Source organism: Poecilia latipinna, unplaced genomic scaffold (genome assembly GCF_001443285.1).
Source record: "Poecilia latipinna isolate Pla-1442-1.1 unplaced genomic scaffold, P_latipinna-1.0 Scaffold227, whole genome shotgun sequence".
NCBI lineage: Eukaryota > Metazoa > Chordata > Actinopteri > Cyprinodontiformes > Poeciliidae > Poecilia > Poecilia latipinna.
This window is the reverse complement of record NW_015112843.1, coordinates 275,270-287,476: the sequence shown is the minus strand read 5'-3', so window position 1 is coordinate 287,476 and position 12,207 is coordinate 275,270. Positions and strand designations below refer to the sequence as shown.

General features: G+C 36.9%; 1 protein-coding gene across 2 annotated transcripts in view; it reads right to left on the bottom strand.

Annotated features, from left to right (window-relative positions):
• Nucleotides 1-10,861, bottom strand: part of lrrcc1 (leucine rich repeat and coiled-coil centrosomal protein 1) — a 23,101-nt gene extending 12,240 nt beyond the window's left edge. Inside the window, exons 1-8 of one of the 2 annotated variants that reach the window (XM_015031998.1) lie at nucleotides 10,314-10,837; nucleotides 9,367-9,572; nucleotides 9,186-9,251; nucleotides 8,928-9,095; nucleotides 6,176-6,336; nucleotides 5,059-5,280; nucleotides 3,503-3,699; nucleotides 2,773-2,947 (exon numbers count right to left, since the gene is read on the bottom strand). In XM_015031998.1, the coding sequence (XP_014887484.1) occupies nucleotides 2,773-2,947; nucleotides 3,503-3,699; nucleotides 5,059-5,280; nucleotides 6,176-6,336; nucleotides 8,928-9,095; nucleotides 9,186-9,251; nucleotides 9,367-9,572; nucleotides 10,314-10,357 (1,239 nt within the window). In that variant the 5' untranslated portion in view covers nucleotides 10,358-10,837. Of the gene's footprint in view, nucleotides 1-2,772; nucleotides 2,948-3,502; nucleotides 3,700-5,058; nucleotides 5,281-6,175; nucleotides 6,337-8,927; nucleotides 9,096-9,185; nucleotides 9,252-9,366; nucleotides 9,573-10,313 lie in introns of both variants that reach the window. The other variant, XM_015031999.1, reaches the window with a different exon arrangement.
• Nucleotides 10,862-12,207: the final 1,346 nt, after the last annotated feature.

Here is a 12,207-nt window from a genome sequence, read left to right as displayed (position 1 = left end):
GTCAGTCTGCCCCAGGGCAGCTGTAGTTACTGTACAGCCACAGCTACACAGCTGTACAGCCACAGCTGCATGTGTGAATGATTAGATGTAGTGTAAAACGCTTTAAAGTCCCTGATCTTTATAAAGTGCTATACAAATACAGACCATTTATCATTTACACACAAAATTATTTACACCATAAGCAGCATCCACTCAATTTCCTTCATGAACATATGAGCCTTAGTGGCATCTCATTCTCAGGCAACTGGCTTGAATGTAATGATGGCTCACCTTTTAACACCCTTAGCTCTTCTGGGAAGCTGTTATTACTCTTTCTATTTGTGAGGTCAGGCACTGATGCTGGATGAGAAGACCTGACTCGCAGCATCTGCTTAGGCGTCCCATCAGATTGAGGTCAGGACTCATGCAGGTCAGGTCAAGCAAGTTCGTCCACACAAAACTCACTCATTCATGTCTTTCTGAATCATCCCATGCTTTGTGCATTGGTGTGCAGTAACAGTGGCACAGGAAGCAGCTATCGCCAAACTGTTCCCACAAAATGGGCAGCATAAAATGATTCAAATGCCTTGTATATGGAAGTATAAAGAACTCCTTCCACTGGAATTAAGGGTCTGAGTCCAGCTCCTGAAAAAACAGCCTTAAGCCTTAATCCCCTTTCAATCAATCAAGTTCATTTGTATGGTTCAACATACAAATAAAAACAAAAAATTACAAAATTATAAAGAAAACACCATATACAGACATATACAGTGTCATCACCTAAACCAGGGATGGGCAATCCTCGTCCTCGAGGGCCGGTGTCCTGCAACTCTTCGATGTCTCCTTGGCCCAACACACCTGGATCCAACAGCTGAATCACCTCCTCAGTGCAGTCAAGTTCTCCAGAGTCCTGCTAATGACTTCATTACTTGACTCAGGTGTGTTGAAGTAGAGACACATCTAAAAGTTGCAGGAGACCGGCCCTCGAGGCCTGGAGTTGCCCACCCCTGACCTAAACAATACACATCAAATATGTTGGTAAATGCTTCATTTATTATTGTTGTTCAAAAGCAACTCTAGACAGGTGGGTTTTTAGTCTTGATTTAAAGGAATTCAGTGTTTTGGCTGTTATGCAGTTCCCTGGATGTTTGTTCCAGATTTGTGGCATATAGAAGCTGACTGCTGCTTCTCTGTGTTTGGTTCTGGTTCTGGTTCAGAACCAGAAGATCTGATAGGTCTGGAAGGTTGATACAACAACGACAGATTTTTGATGTATCGTAGTGCTAAGCTGTTCAGTGATTTATAAACTAACGGTATTTAAAAGTCTATTCTCTGAGCTACAGGAAGCCAGTGAAAGGACTTTAGAACTAAAATCTTCCTGGTTTTAGTGAGAATGCAAGAACTAAACTTTACACTTCACATAATGCAGGTTAAGTGTAAATGTCCCCACAACTTCCACTGCTCTGGAGTCCAGTGGTACGGCAGTTTCACACTACTGCATTCAATTATTTACACTGCATTCTATGATTATGATTTAAAGCGTGGCAGCAGTTTCTCAACCATGAAATCCATTCCATGAATCTCTCTGCTCTGTTCTTGAGCTAATCTACAGGTCACATAAAGTTTGGAGGTCTGTAGCTATTGACTATGCATGCCAACTATGAATGGCCAAAATCTTCATAACTGGAAGTCCTTCCAAAAACACTTCCACTCGGCTGAAGAACCATCAAAAGTTCACTGTGGAGTATTTAGTGGCTAGAAACTTTCCCGGCTGCACTTTTCGCACAAGTGGCATTCTATCACCTGCAGACGTTCACTGACATCTTCCTCGAGGGTAAGTTACAAAAACACATTGCTAAAGAAGCTCCCTCTTTACAGATTGTTTTATCCAAGGATGTTACTAGAAAGTTGAGAGGAAGGAAAAATGTAGTAGAAAAGAATGCACTCGCAAGAAGGATTCCCACAGCCTAGAGAGGAATGTGAAGCAAAGTCCATTCAAGTGTTTGAGGGAGATTCAAACGGTGTGGACTGCAGCTAGAGAATCTACTCAAACGTGAAATAAGCAGTGGAGTTTGAGAAAAGTCAAGATTTTATACAGGGTCAAATACATTCTTATAGCTAGTGGAGAGATTAACATACTGGATAAAACTACTAAGATAAAACTGCAAAATAAAAATTAAAAATTCATAAAACAAAGTAGAGCAAACAGACATATATTGATCATCATTATTTTCTGAGAAAATAAATGTAAGGGTTTTTAATTATTTGAAAATATGAAATACATCACTCTGAATAATGAATTAATCAAAAATTTGATTTTTCAATTAAATTATTGAGAGAAAATAAGTTTTCAATGACATTCTACTTTACAGAAAAGTAGTTGGGTGGTTGCAGTTTTCTTCAATTTAAAAGTTAGAAGTTCATAAACTATTTTGCAGTGGCTCGGAGCAACCATCAGATAAATCACAGCCAGAGCGCTGATGAAATATGATCATGATGTTTGCAATATTGTGCTCAGGACAGATAACCTAAAGATACAGCTCTTTGGCAACAGAAACTATAAATATGTTTGGATCATTTGCTTGCTTTTTTTTAAAAGTGCAATAACACCAAGCAGATATTGGACTCTGCTGCTACAAAGATAGCCGGGTTTTTATTAGGTTTATTAGTAGGACAATTTGTTTTTGTTTTCTACAGGAGACATATTCTTCAGTTTTTATTTTCTTATTGCGTTTACAATATATTCACTTACTAAAAAATGCTAGCATTCATCCAAACAGATGCAGAACATACCCTATAGGTTTCTTCCTCCTGAGAGGACTTGACTGTTACACCGCCGGAGGTCTTAGCTGCTCTCAGAGGTCGCTTCCAGGTTTGAGAAATGGACGGTGCGGCTCTGGCTCCAGCAGCCTTTCTTCTGGGCCCCACAGCAGACTTTGACATGTTCAGTTTACGATTCTCCTGATCGCTACAAAATAAAAACAAAACACAGGAAATGAACTGGCTCTAAAACTATAGGAGAGCAGATCTCCAGAGAATGTCTGGAGTCAAAGCTTAAAATCCTAGCATGCTTTACACAAATGTAAAATATGAGTTAAACTGGAGCTGTAGAGTGGACAGATTTAAGCCTGCAGAAAATGGCGCACAAGTCGTCAGCAATTGATGGAGAGAGATGAGAGAGGACAACAGGAAATCCTCGTTATTAATGATGGAGGTGACGTGATGAGACATTAAAAAATAAGCATCATTCTCCTGGTTTTAGTTGTAAAAGGATTCCCTCTATTATCAAGGTATCTGATTACTGAAGTGAAAATATAACATGATAATGCCCTCAGCTGCATTGTATATTAAGGCTATTAAAGATGCTAATTTTTAAAATGACTACTCCAACATTTCCATGGACTTTCCACCAGTGATTAAGATGTTTCATATGCACAAAATATTTATTTAAATCTCAGAAAAATAAAATATCTCCACTACAAAAAAATAAAAGATCTATGTATGTGTTAAAGCACAGCCTCACCTGTCTGATCTGGTGCTCTTGGACTCCTGGGTGGTCGTGCTTGTCGTCGTCGTGTTATGGAATTTGGAAATTCTGGTGTGTTTTTTGTTTTCTTTGCCGTCACATTCGCTTTCTGATGTCTGGTCTGTGTCCCTCTTGGCTTTGCGTACCTTTGTCTGAGCATATGTAGAGATACTTGCTTTTTCACCTGCAGGGGCCTTAGCAAATATAGAGAAAATATACATGTTATGTAGGAAACAGACACAGAGAGAGGATTCTGATTACGTGAGAGACATCAGGACAACAGATTTCAATGTATTTTATTGATATTTTATGAGCTAGACCAACACAAATTAGTGCATAACAGTTACAAGGAAGGACGACAATATGTACCTATTCAGATATTTACTTTAAGTCTAAAAAGTTAGGCCTGCATTTGTATTCTGTCCTTGATTCTCCAAAATCCAGTGCAGCCAACTGCCATCAAAAGACAATATGTCTGTGTTGTATAATCTCAGCATAAATACAGCTGCGCTGCCAAGGACTCAGGGATTTGATAAATGCCTCAAATCGATAAACAAAAACGTCATGAAGACCAAGAAACAAAGTAGACTGGTAAGAGATGAAGCGGTGGAGATGTCTGAGCATCCAAAACATTAAAGAGCATGGCATAACTGAAAAACTACAATTGACCTAAGCTAGCCTTAGGGGGTCATCTTTAACTAGAGAAGCAGTCAGCAGACTCTGGACAGATAAGAACAAAACAGATGGTTTTTGCCCTACATTTAAAAAAATAGTTTGTGGCCTGAACCAACATTGCACAGGACCCTGAACACACCATCACCACAGTGTAACATAGTGGTGGCAGCATCATGCTTTGGCAATATTTTTGCTTTGCAAGGACAGGGAAGTGTGTCAGAGCTGATAGTAAGAGGAATGGAGCTAAAAACAGGGCAAACCTTAGAAATATTTAATAGAGGCTAAAAAGAGACTTCACCTTCCAACAAAAAAATAACATTAAACAAAATACCAGACTTACAGGATAATGGAATGATGTAAATTATGGCAATCAAATCAGGGTTCCTACACTTCTTCCATATAAAAAAATCTATACTTAAGCTGACTGAGCTTCAGCTAAAAGGAGGAAGGGCAAAGATTTATGCCTCTAGATATGTGAAGCTGCCAGAGCCATACCACAGAAAACTTGTGAATGTTGTTGCAATAAAAGTTGACTCTACAATGTATTGGCTCAAGGGGACTGAATATATGGAATGCCACACTTTTTAATACTTTTTCATAAAAAAATCTGAAATCATTTAGAATGTCTCCTTACTACCTTCACAATTATGCACTTCTTTGTGTTGGTCTCTAATGTAAAATTCCAACGTTGAAGGATATGAATACTTTCGCAAAGTACATTTGATTTATAAGTTTATATGTGAAATCCTAAGATATTTCCACAGAACTGGATAACATATTGAGCTGGGATTCAGCCTTTATAAGTCATGCCAGTGACTGAATCATCAGTAAAGTCTAATATGCAAAAATACTTCCAAATGATGGTTTTCATTTGTTACCTGCTGGATGAGCTGCGACACCTGGTGCTCCAGCTTCCTGATGCGCTCTTCATTGATGGGGTCAGGTGAAACGGTAACAGTGGGACAAACCGGCTGAGAGTTCTGACGGACTGGTTGGGTGACTGGACCTGTGGCTGTGTCTGTTGTTTTTTCTGAGGCGATCTGCTGCCGAAACTGAGTTAGCGCCTTGTCAATGCGTGGTGTGGTGACAGTACCCCTAACCTGCAATTATATTTTTATTTCAGGGTTTCAACTTTGCTTTAGGCACAAATTTTATTTTTATGGCTTTTCACGACACAAGACAGAATGTGTATATTGCAGTTGGCTTTGCCTGGGACCCTAGAGTGTCATCTATCAGCACTGTCAGTCCATGATATGCCTCCTCACTCAGGGCGACATCTAATCAGGGGTGGCAAGAGTCAAGTATATAGAAGGGGATGTCTCAAGTGTTTTGCAGACACCTCTGCTTGCTGTGTGTGAAGACTGTTGAATGTGAAGAACGGGTGATAGTTATGCATTCTTCAAAATAATAAGAAAAAACTTTTGATAATGTTGTAAAGGGCTTTAAAGTAAGCCAAAAAGGTCAACATGTGATTTTTGATTAGCTTTAATGTGCTAAAAAATTCTGATAAACAAATCCCTACAGAATTAAAGTGAACTTATTTAGTTTTGTACTTGAATTGATGATTTTAGGTGAGGCAGCCATTGTAATGCTAATAAATTATCTTCTTGAAAGTACTAAAAATTGTCAGTAATAGAAGAATGCCTGATATTAGGAGCACAAACTGTGTTTTTATCTTTAAATATCACATTAACGATAAGGATTGTGATTAACACACATTTTTGTCTCTTTTCCATCATCAAAATGACCTAAAAACTCATTGAGCTTTAGCATCTAAGTCACTGAAAACTATATGGGATCATAAAGATGACAAAACAAATCCAAACTTGGCCAAATGTTTTACAGATAACCAAAGCTAAAGTCCATGGCACTTGGATAAGAATAACGTAGGCTACCAATTGTATTGAAGTGCTTGTTTGCAACTGAAATATCATGCAACATACTGGAGGAAAATGAAGTACAAATAAGTAATAGAGGAATAAAATGACAGATTACCGCTTCACCGTAGCTCGTATCAGAGGAAAGCAAAAAGTCCACGTAGTCATCCAGGCCGGGGATGTCACTGCTTATTCCTGGAGATGAAGGATGTCTGAGCCGGTCCAGGCCATCCAGGACAGAAATCTGTGGCAACGACTCCATGACAATTTCCCAATATCCTGCAATAAAGGAGAAACACAGTTGCATTAGAAAAACCTATACACCGTTATGATAAAAAAAAATATCTATTAAACAACTGTTATTATCTTAAATATATTGAATAATCTCAAAGTTTGTCCTCCAAACATATTTTATCTATTATTTCTTACCCTGATCTGCACCACTTATGTGGCTTGGGTAACAGGAGAACGTCTTGAACGAGAATATATGTATACAAAGTCAGATAAGGACGCAAGTTACCAACATCTTTTCATAAAAATGAAAACAGCTCATTTTATTGACACCGGCTGTAAATTAATCATGAGCAGAGGAAAACATAACTGGAATATTTTGAATATTAAAATGTCTGTCAACCTAAATAACAAAGACAGGGCTGAAAAGAAACAGAAATAACAGATTATAGTTTACAACTGTAATCCGCTATTAACTATAACAGATTTTAGTTAATAAGACTATCAGTTTTATAATGACTTAAACTCAGATGAGCTTATTAAAGGAAACCAAAATTACTAATCTGTTAATAGCTAACGCAGCTTTGAACTGTACTAATCAACTGATCTATTTTGTACCACAGATATGGACAAAATGATGTTAATTTTTGATTAAATAGAACTTTTAATGCACTGGCAAAATCTAAAAAATAAATTATTCATTATTAATATAGGAAGTTAAATTCACAAAAGTAGGGTAATTCGGCAAAGTCATGCTCTTGTTTTTTAGATTGAATATTTTTTTAATAATCAGATAAAAAAAAATCCCACAATCTGGTGGTCTTGCATAGACTTTTTAAATAGAAGAAAAGCAAAATAATATTTCTTGGTAGCAGTGCAAGTGCAAGCCTTCTATAACATATATGAAACAGCTGGGAGGGCAGAGAAGGAAATAATAGGAACAGTCTAGTCCTTAGGCTGAACTTTTCTTGTCAGAAACCAGAACACAAACCTCCAGCATGTTTACAAAAACTACTTTCTCCGAGGCTTTCAACAAAACTAAGAGCAGCATAAACACCGACTTTGACTGTCCAGCTCATGTCAGTGGATAATATTTTTCCAGCACGTCGCATTAATAATTTGTACAGCCTATATGATCCTCCTCACAGTCAAGATTCTTATGCACACTGTGAGCTGTTGCAATAACTATGATGTGAATCATATTTTTTTTAAACTTCCAAACAGACTAAGAAAATTTTACCAACTATTTATGTGTACTTCTGTTCCACACAATGTGAATAAAACCTCAGCAAACAAAAGACTGCTGGCAATTATAGAACACCACTGAAGATAATAATGAAATTATGCATTTTTAAATTAAACTTCACACTATTCAAAGAGTAACTAAACCACAAATCACCTGTTCTTTGCCATCTTTTTTGTTATAAATGTGTTTAATTCTGCAATATTTGGCCAAAAAACATCTTAGTGAGGCTCTCCCTGGTTGAAGGCAACTGCAGTTGAGTTTATCTATTGGCTAGTTACAATCATAAATAGTGGTTGATGTGTATGACACATGTATAAAACCGCCTTACTCAGACATGCACCCCCATGGTGAGTTAGAACCATGGTGAGCATTGATCAAGAGCACTTCTCACCTTTGTACATGTGTGATTCATTTAGAATGTGGACATGGATTGGAATGGGTCTCCTCTCTGCTCTGAATGCACAACAACACAGATAGAAGTCACTAAATTTGTCAAAAGTCGTAAGAGGAGTCTGAAAATCACATAAAGAGATAAAGTCTCAAAGTTCGCACCAGTGATTTCCTTTATCTTGACCACAGTTTCACTTAATCCCCTCCACTACACCTCACACTTGACCACACCCTCTGTGTCTCTTGGCTCTGCCCACTTTGGTAAAAAAATAAATAAAAAAATTTCTGTGGGTGGGTGGAGTTATCCATTCACAGGGACATTAGTTACACTGTAACACCATTTTGGTTTTTGTGTTTGTTTGTTGTGCTCTGAAATTGCAGAAACTGAGTCTATAGAGAGGTTAAGAAAATAGAAATCCTAAGTGGTCAGAGAAAAACCAAAAGGTCATGTAAGCATATCCTGCATGTCAATTATATCTTAAGGCTGTTGGATGGATTCTTGCAGCAGTAGACACCCAAACCAGACCCACAATAATATGGCTTAGGCTCTAGAGCTCACAGAATGTCGGAAATATGCAAAATATCGTATTAATAATACAGACAAGAGAAATCTATAGCAACCAACAGGCACAGCCGTACAAATGACCAACTAAAACACTTTTCAATGTGGAAGTTGTGACAAAGATTTGTTTAAAAAAATAAGCCAGAACAACCACAAAAGTTGTAAAGAGTCATTCTTCATATTGGCTATATGTATTCATGGATAACTGTCTTAAACTATTTTCTTGCATTAGATCACTGCATGAAATACAGACCCAGGCAGAATGAAAAAACAGCTCACTGAACAACTATTATCAGTCTGATTCTCTTTAATATAAGTACTTGTTTACTTCTTTACCTATTCAGGTTTCAGTTTTTTGTTCAGCATATTCAAGCTTTTATATTTCCTATTCTGTATTTTCATCTACCTAATGATGTACAAACGTAGTATTTCTATTCCAACCTGGTGCAATGCAGATGGGGTTGTCTCCACCATCCTGGTTTAAAGTGACGCTGCGTAAGCCTTGTAACCCCAGTAGGCACTGCAGAAGATGATCGATGCTGTCTATGAGGTTGGCATGAAGACTGAGGTGCTTCAGTTTGTACTCAGAGCCATGAAGATACAGCAGACCTGACAAAAATGAGTTGAGGAATAGTTAACATTAAACGTATCACTCGGTGCAGATGGATCAGAAATCTTCACAAGCAGTACTTAACCCACCTGTGATATTATTTATCTTATTGTAGGACAAGTTTAATTTCTTCAAGTTCACAAGGCCATTCAGTCCTGAAAAAGGTGGGACATTGAAAACTGATTTGAAGAATGAATTATTACTTCAAGAACTTGTGAGGAGCTCAAACATTTTGTTTAGGCAGGGAAAATTTGAAAGAAAAACACTCACCTTCAACCTTTGTGATTAAGTTGGATGATAAATTCAGAGTCCTGAGGGAAGTGAGGGAACTCAGACCCTCAATCTTAGATATGCGATTGGAAGAAAGGTCTAAGTAGTGCAAATGCCAGGCAGAGGACAGGCCCTCGATCCTCGGGATGTGATTGCAGTGCAGATTAAGAGATGTAACAGCAGGACTCAGGGGAACATCTTTTAAACTACACAGAAGGAAGCATTGTCAGAGTTAAAGTAGGATAAAACTTTAATCCAAGCATATTCTCAGCATTGCGTTTTACACAAATTCAAGATTTTTATTTTATTAATTACTTTCTTCAATGTATTTCCACTGGTTCTGGTTATAGATGATTTTATTAATTACTTTCTTCAACACATTCTCACCTACTCTGGTTATTAAAACCCCCAATGTTTGTGATTAATGTCATTTAAAACGAGATCTTGACCAATAAGGTCTTTCATGGCCAATCCCATTCCATTTTTGTTCAGGTTAAATATGTCTATTTCAATTTTGACTGATTTAGTTTTTATTTTCCAAGCACTAAAACATATAACAGGAGAAAATGTTTCTTTTAAAGATAGTTTTAAATTCAACATGAAATAGGAGAGTATCCATATCAAAGTTCCAGATTTCTGTCCTTAGTTAATTCAAAAGTGTTTATGTTAATACTTGACACATTTAGAAACAAAAAAGGATGACAATTTTTTAGCTTGGTAGTATCAACCAAGTTATATTTCTTCAAATTGACTAACTTTTAGTTGATCTTATATTATTAAGCAAATTTAAAATTGGCATTTAGCCAATACTAAAAAAATGCGCTACGATTAAATTTTAATTATGCTTTTAACCACATGCTTTATTTAAAAAGCAATACTGAAATCTATTGCATTAATGCAAATAAATAAATAACGTAATGTTTAATGTAATAATTGTTCAACGTTACCTTGTCAACTGCTTGTCAATAAGGCTGAGCTCTTTATCTCCCATGGTAACAGTATCCAGCCAGTTCAATCTGTCGAACTGCTCAATATGAAGTTAGCTAAGAGGAATAACAGCCAACCCCTGCCAAACTCCGCGAACGGTGCAGAAAACTGAATTGAAATCAGCGAAAACATCCCCAAAGTCTTCAGGCCAGAAATCATGTAGCCTAGCCTAGCCGAAATGTAGCTTCCACCAGACGCTGGGGGGGCTAAAGGAAATCAAATTATTACCAACTCATCCACAAACAGCAGTCAAAACTACTGGAACAACCCAACAGCTCACGGATACGTTCATTTAAATATACTGAAACAACACGCTGTGAGTTTATAACAATATTTAATGTCGCTATTCGGCTGAGCAAAATTAAACTCGCCGCGTCTGCGTTCATACTTCCTGTTTACATGACGTTGCTAACGGTAACATCCGGGTAAGTTTTCTGCGCTCCACCCACAAGCCATAGGTCTAAAACAGTGCATCAAGGCCGAGAGGTGGCACTTATGCTTATTTTAGTGGCAGCAAAAACGTTAGTATCAGAAATTTACATGATAAACATAAAGCTAATTAAGTGGAATTTAATTTAGTTTATTCATATGGGGTCAATTCACAGCAAATATCACCCTTTGCAAGACAGGGCCTTGGAGTATCAGTATTTTCAATTTGTTGGAAGTGAAAAAAAACGTGGGCAACCACAGTGGCTGATCACGCTACCTTAAGTTTCAATAATAAAAAAAAATCCTAATTTAGTTGACTGCATTTTATTTTTAAATAATAAAAATACAGCATGTCTAGCAGTTGTGCACATAGTGTATTTGCTGCAGCTAAATTCATCTTTACACTGATTAATCTAAGCAGCTGACAACAGTGGTGGCTGATGTTAGTTCTACTATGGAATAAAAGTTCTTCAGATTAATTTGCTGAGAACGTGGACCTGAACATTTTGATCTAGGCGTAGATTGCAGTGGGAATGAAACAAATAAACATAAAAGAAAATAATAATTTAAGATTTTAAAGAGTAACATTAATTAAACTCATCCATCATTGATTTGCATATGTCACTTTCACAAATTGACTTGTTTTAATGTACAGCAGTGCATCTTTCCCCAGGAACTGTCTTTCAGAGGAAATAGAGAGAGAGAGAGAGAGAGAGAGAGAGAGAGAGAATGCCATTGATAATTGATGGTTGATCGTAATCATTATAAAGGTGCTTACTTGACTTCACAAGTTTTTCCGTTGTGTTAATGCACTTCGAAGAAAAAAACTTTCTGGTATCAAAAGTAACTCACTTATAACAAGAAATGTTCTGGTGTATTTAAGATGATAATATATCTGACTGCACTATTTTAAGTTATACATTACATATTTTTTTTTACATATTTTTGGAGTAAAAATAGAAAACGCAGAAAAAGAACCAAGAGCAGGGAGTGAGCTGAGGTTAATCCTTAGCAACAATCATTACAGGTTTATTATTTTTACAGAATCCCAAGTGATACATTTATTTATTTGACTTTAGAGAAAACAAGAGTGAAAAGGACAACAACAAAAAAAACAATAGAAGCTCACATATAGACTAATGTGAAGCATCTCTTTTCCTTGCTGTCAGGATGATGCATGACTAAACTGTTTTGCAGATGTAACAAATGTGTAACAAAAGCACTGAATTGAACATTGAACATGACAGAATGAATCAAATCTACTTTAACTAAATAAAACAAAAACAAGAGCATGAAAAAACTATACAAGACAGGGGAAATTTGAAATGATTTGCAGAGCTTTGATAGATAAAGCATAGATGCATTGTTTCTGCTTTATTTTCCTCTGATAAAATTCATAGCACTGAAAGTTGAGAGCTGTGAGAC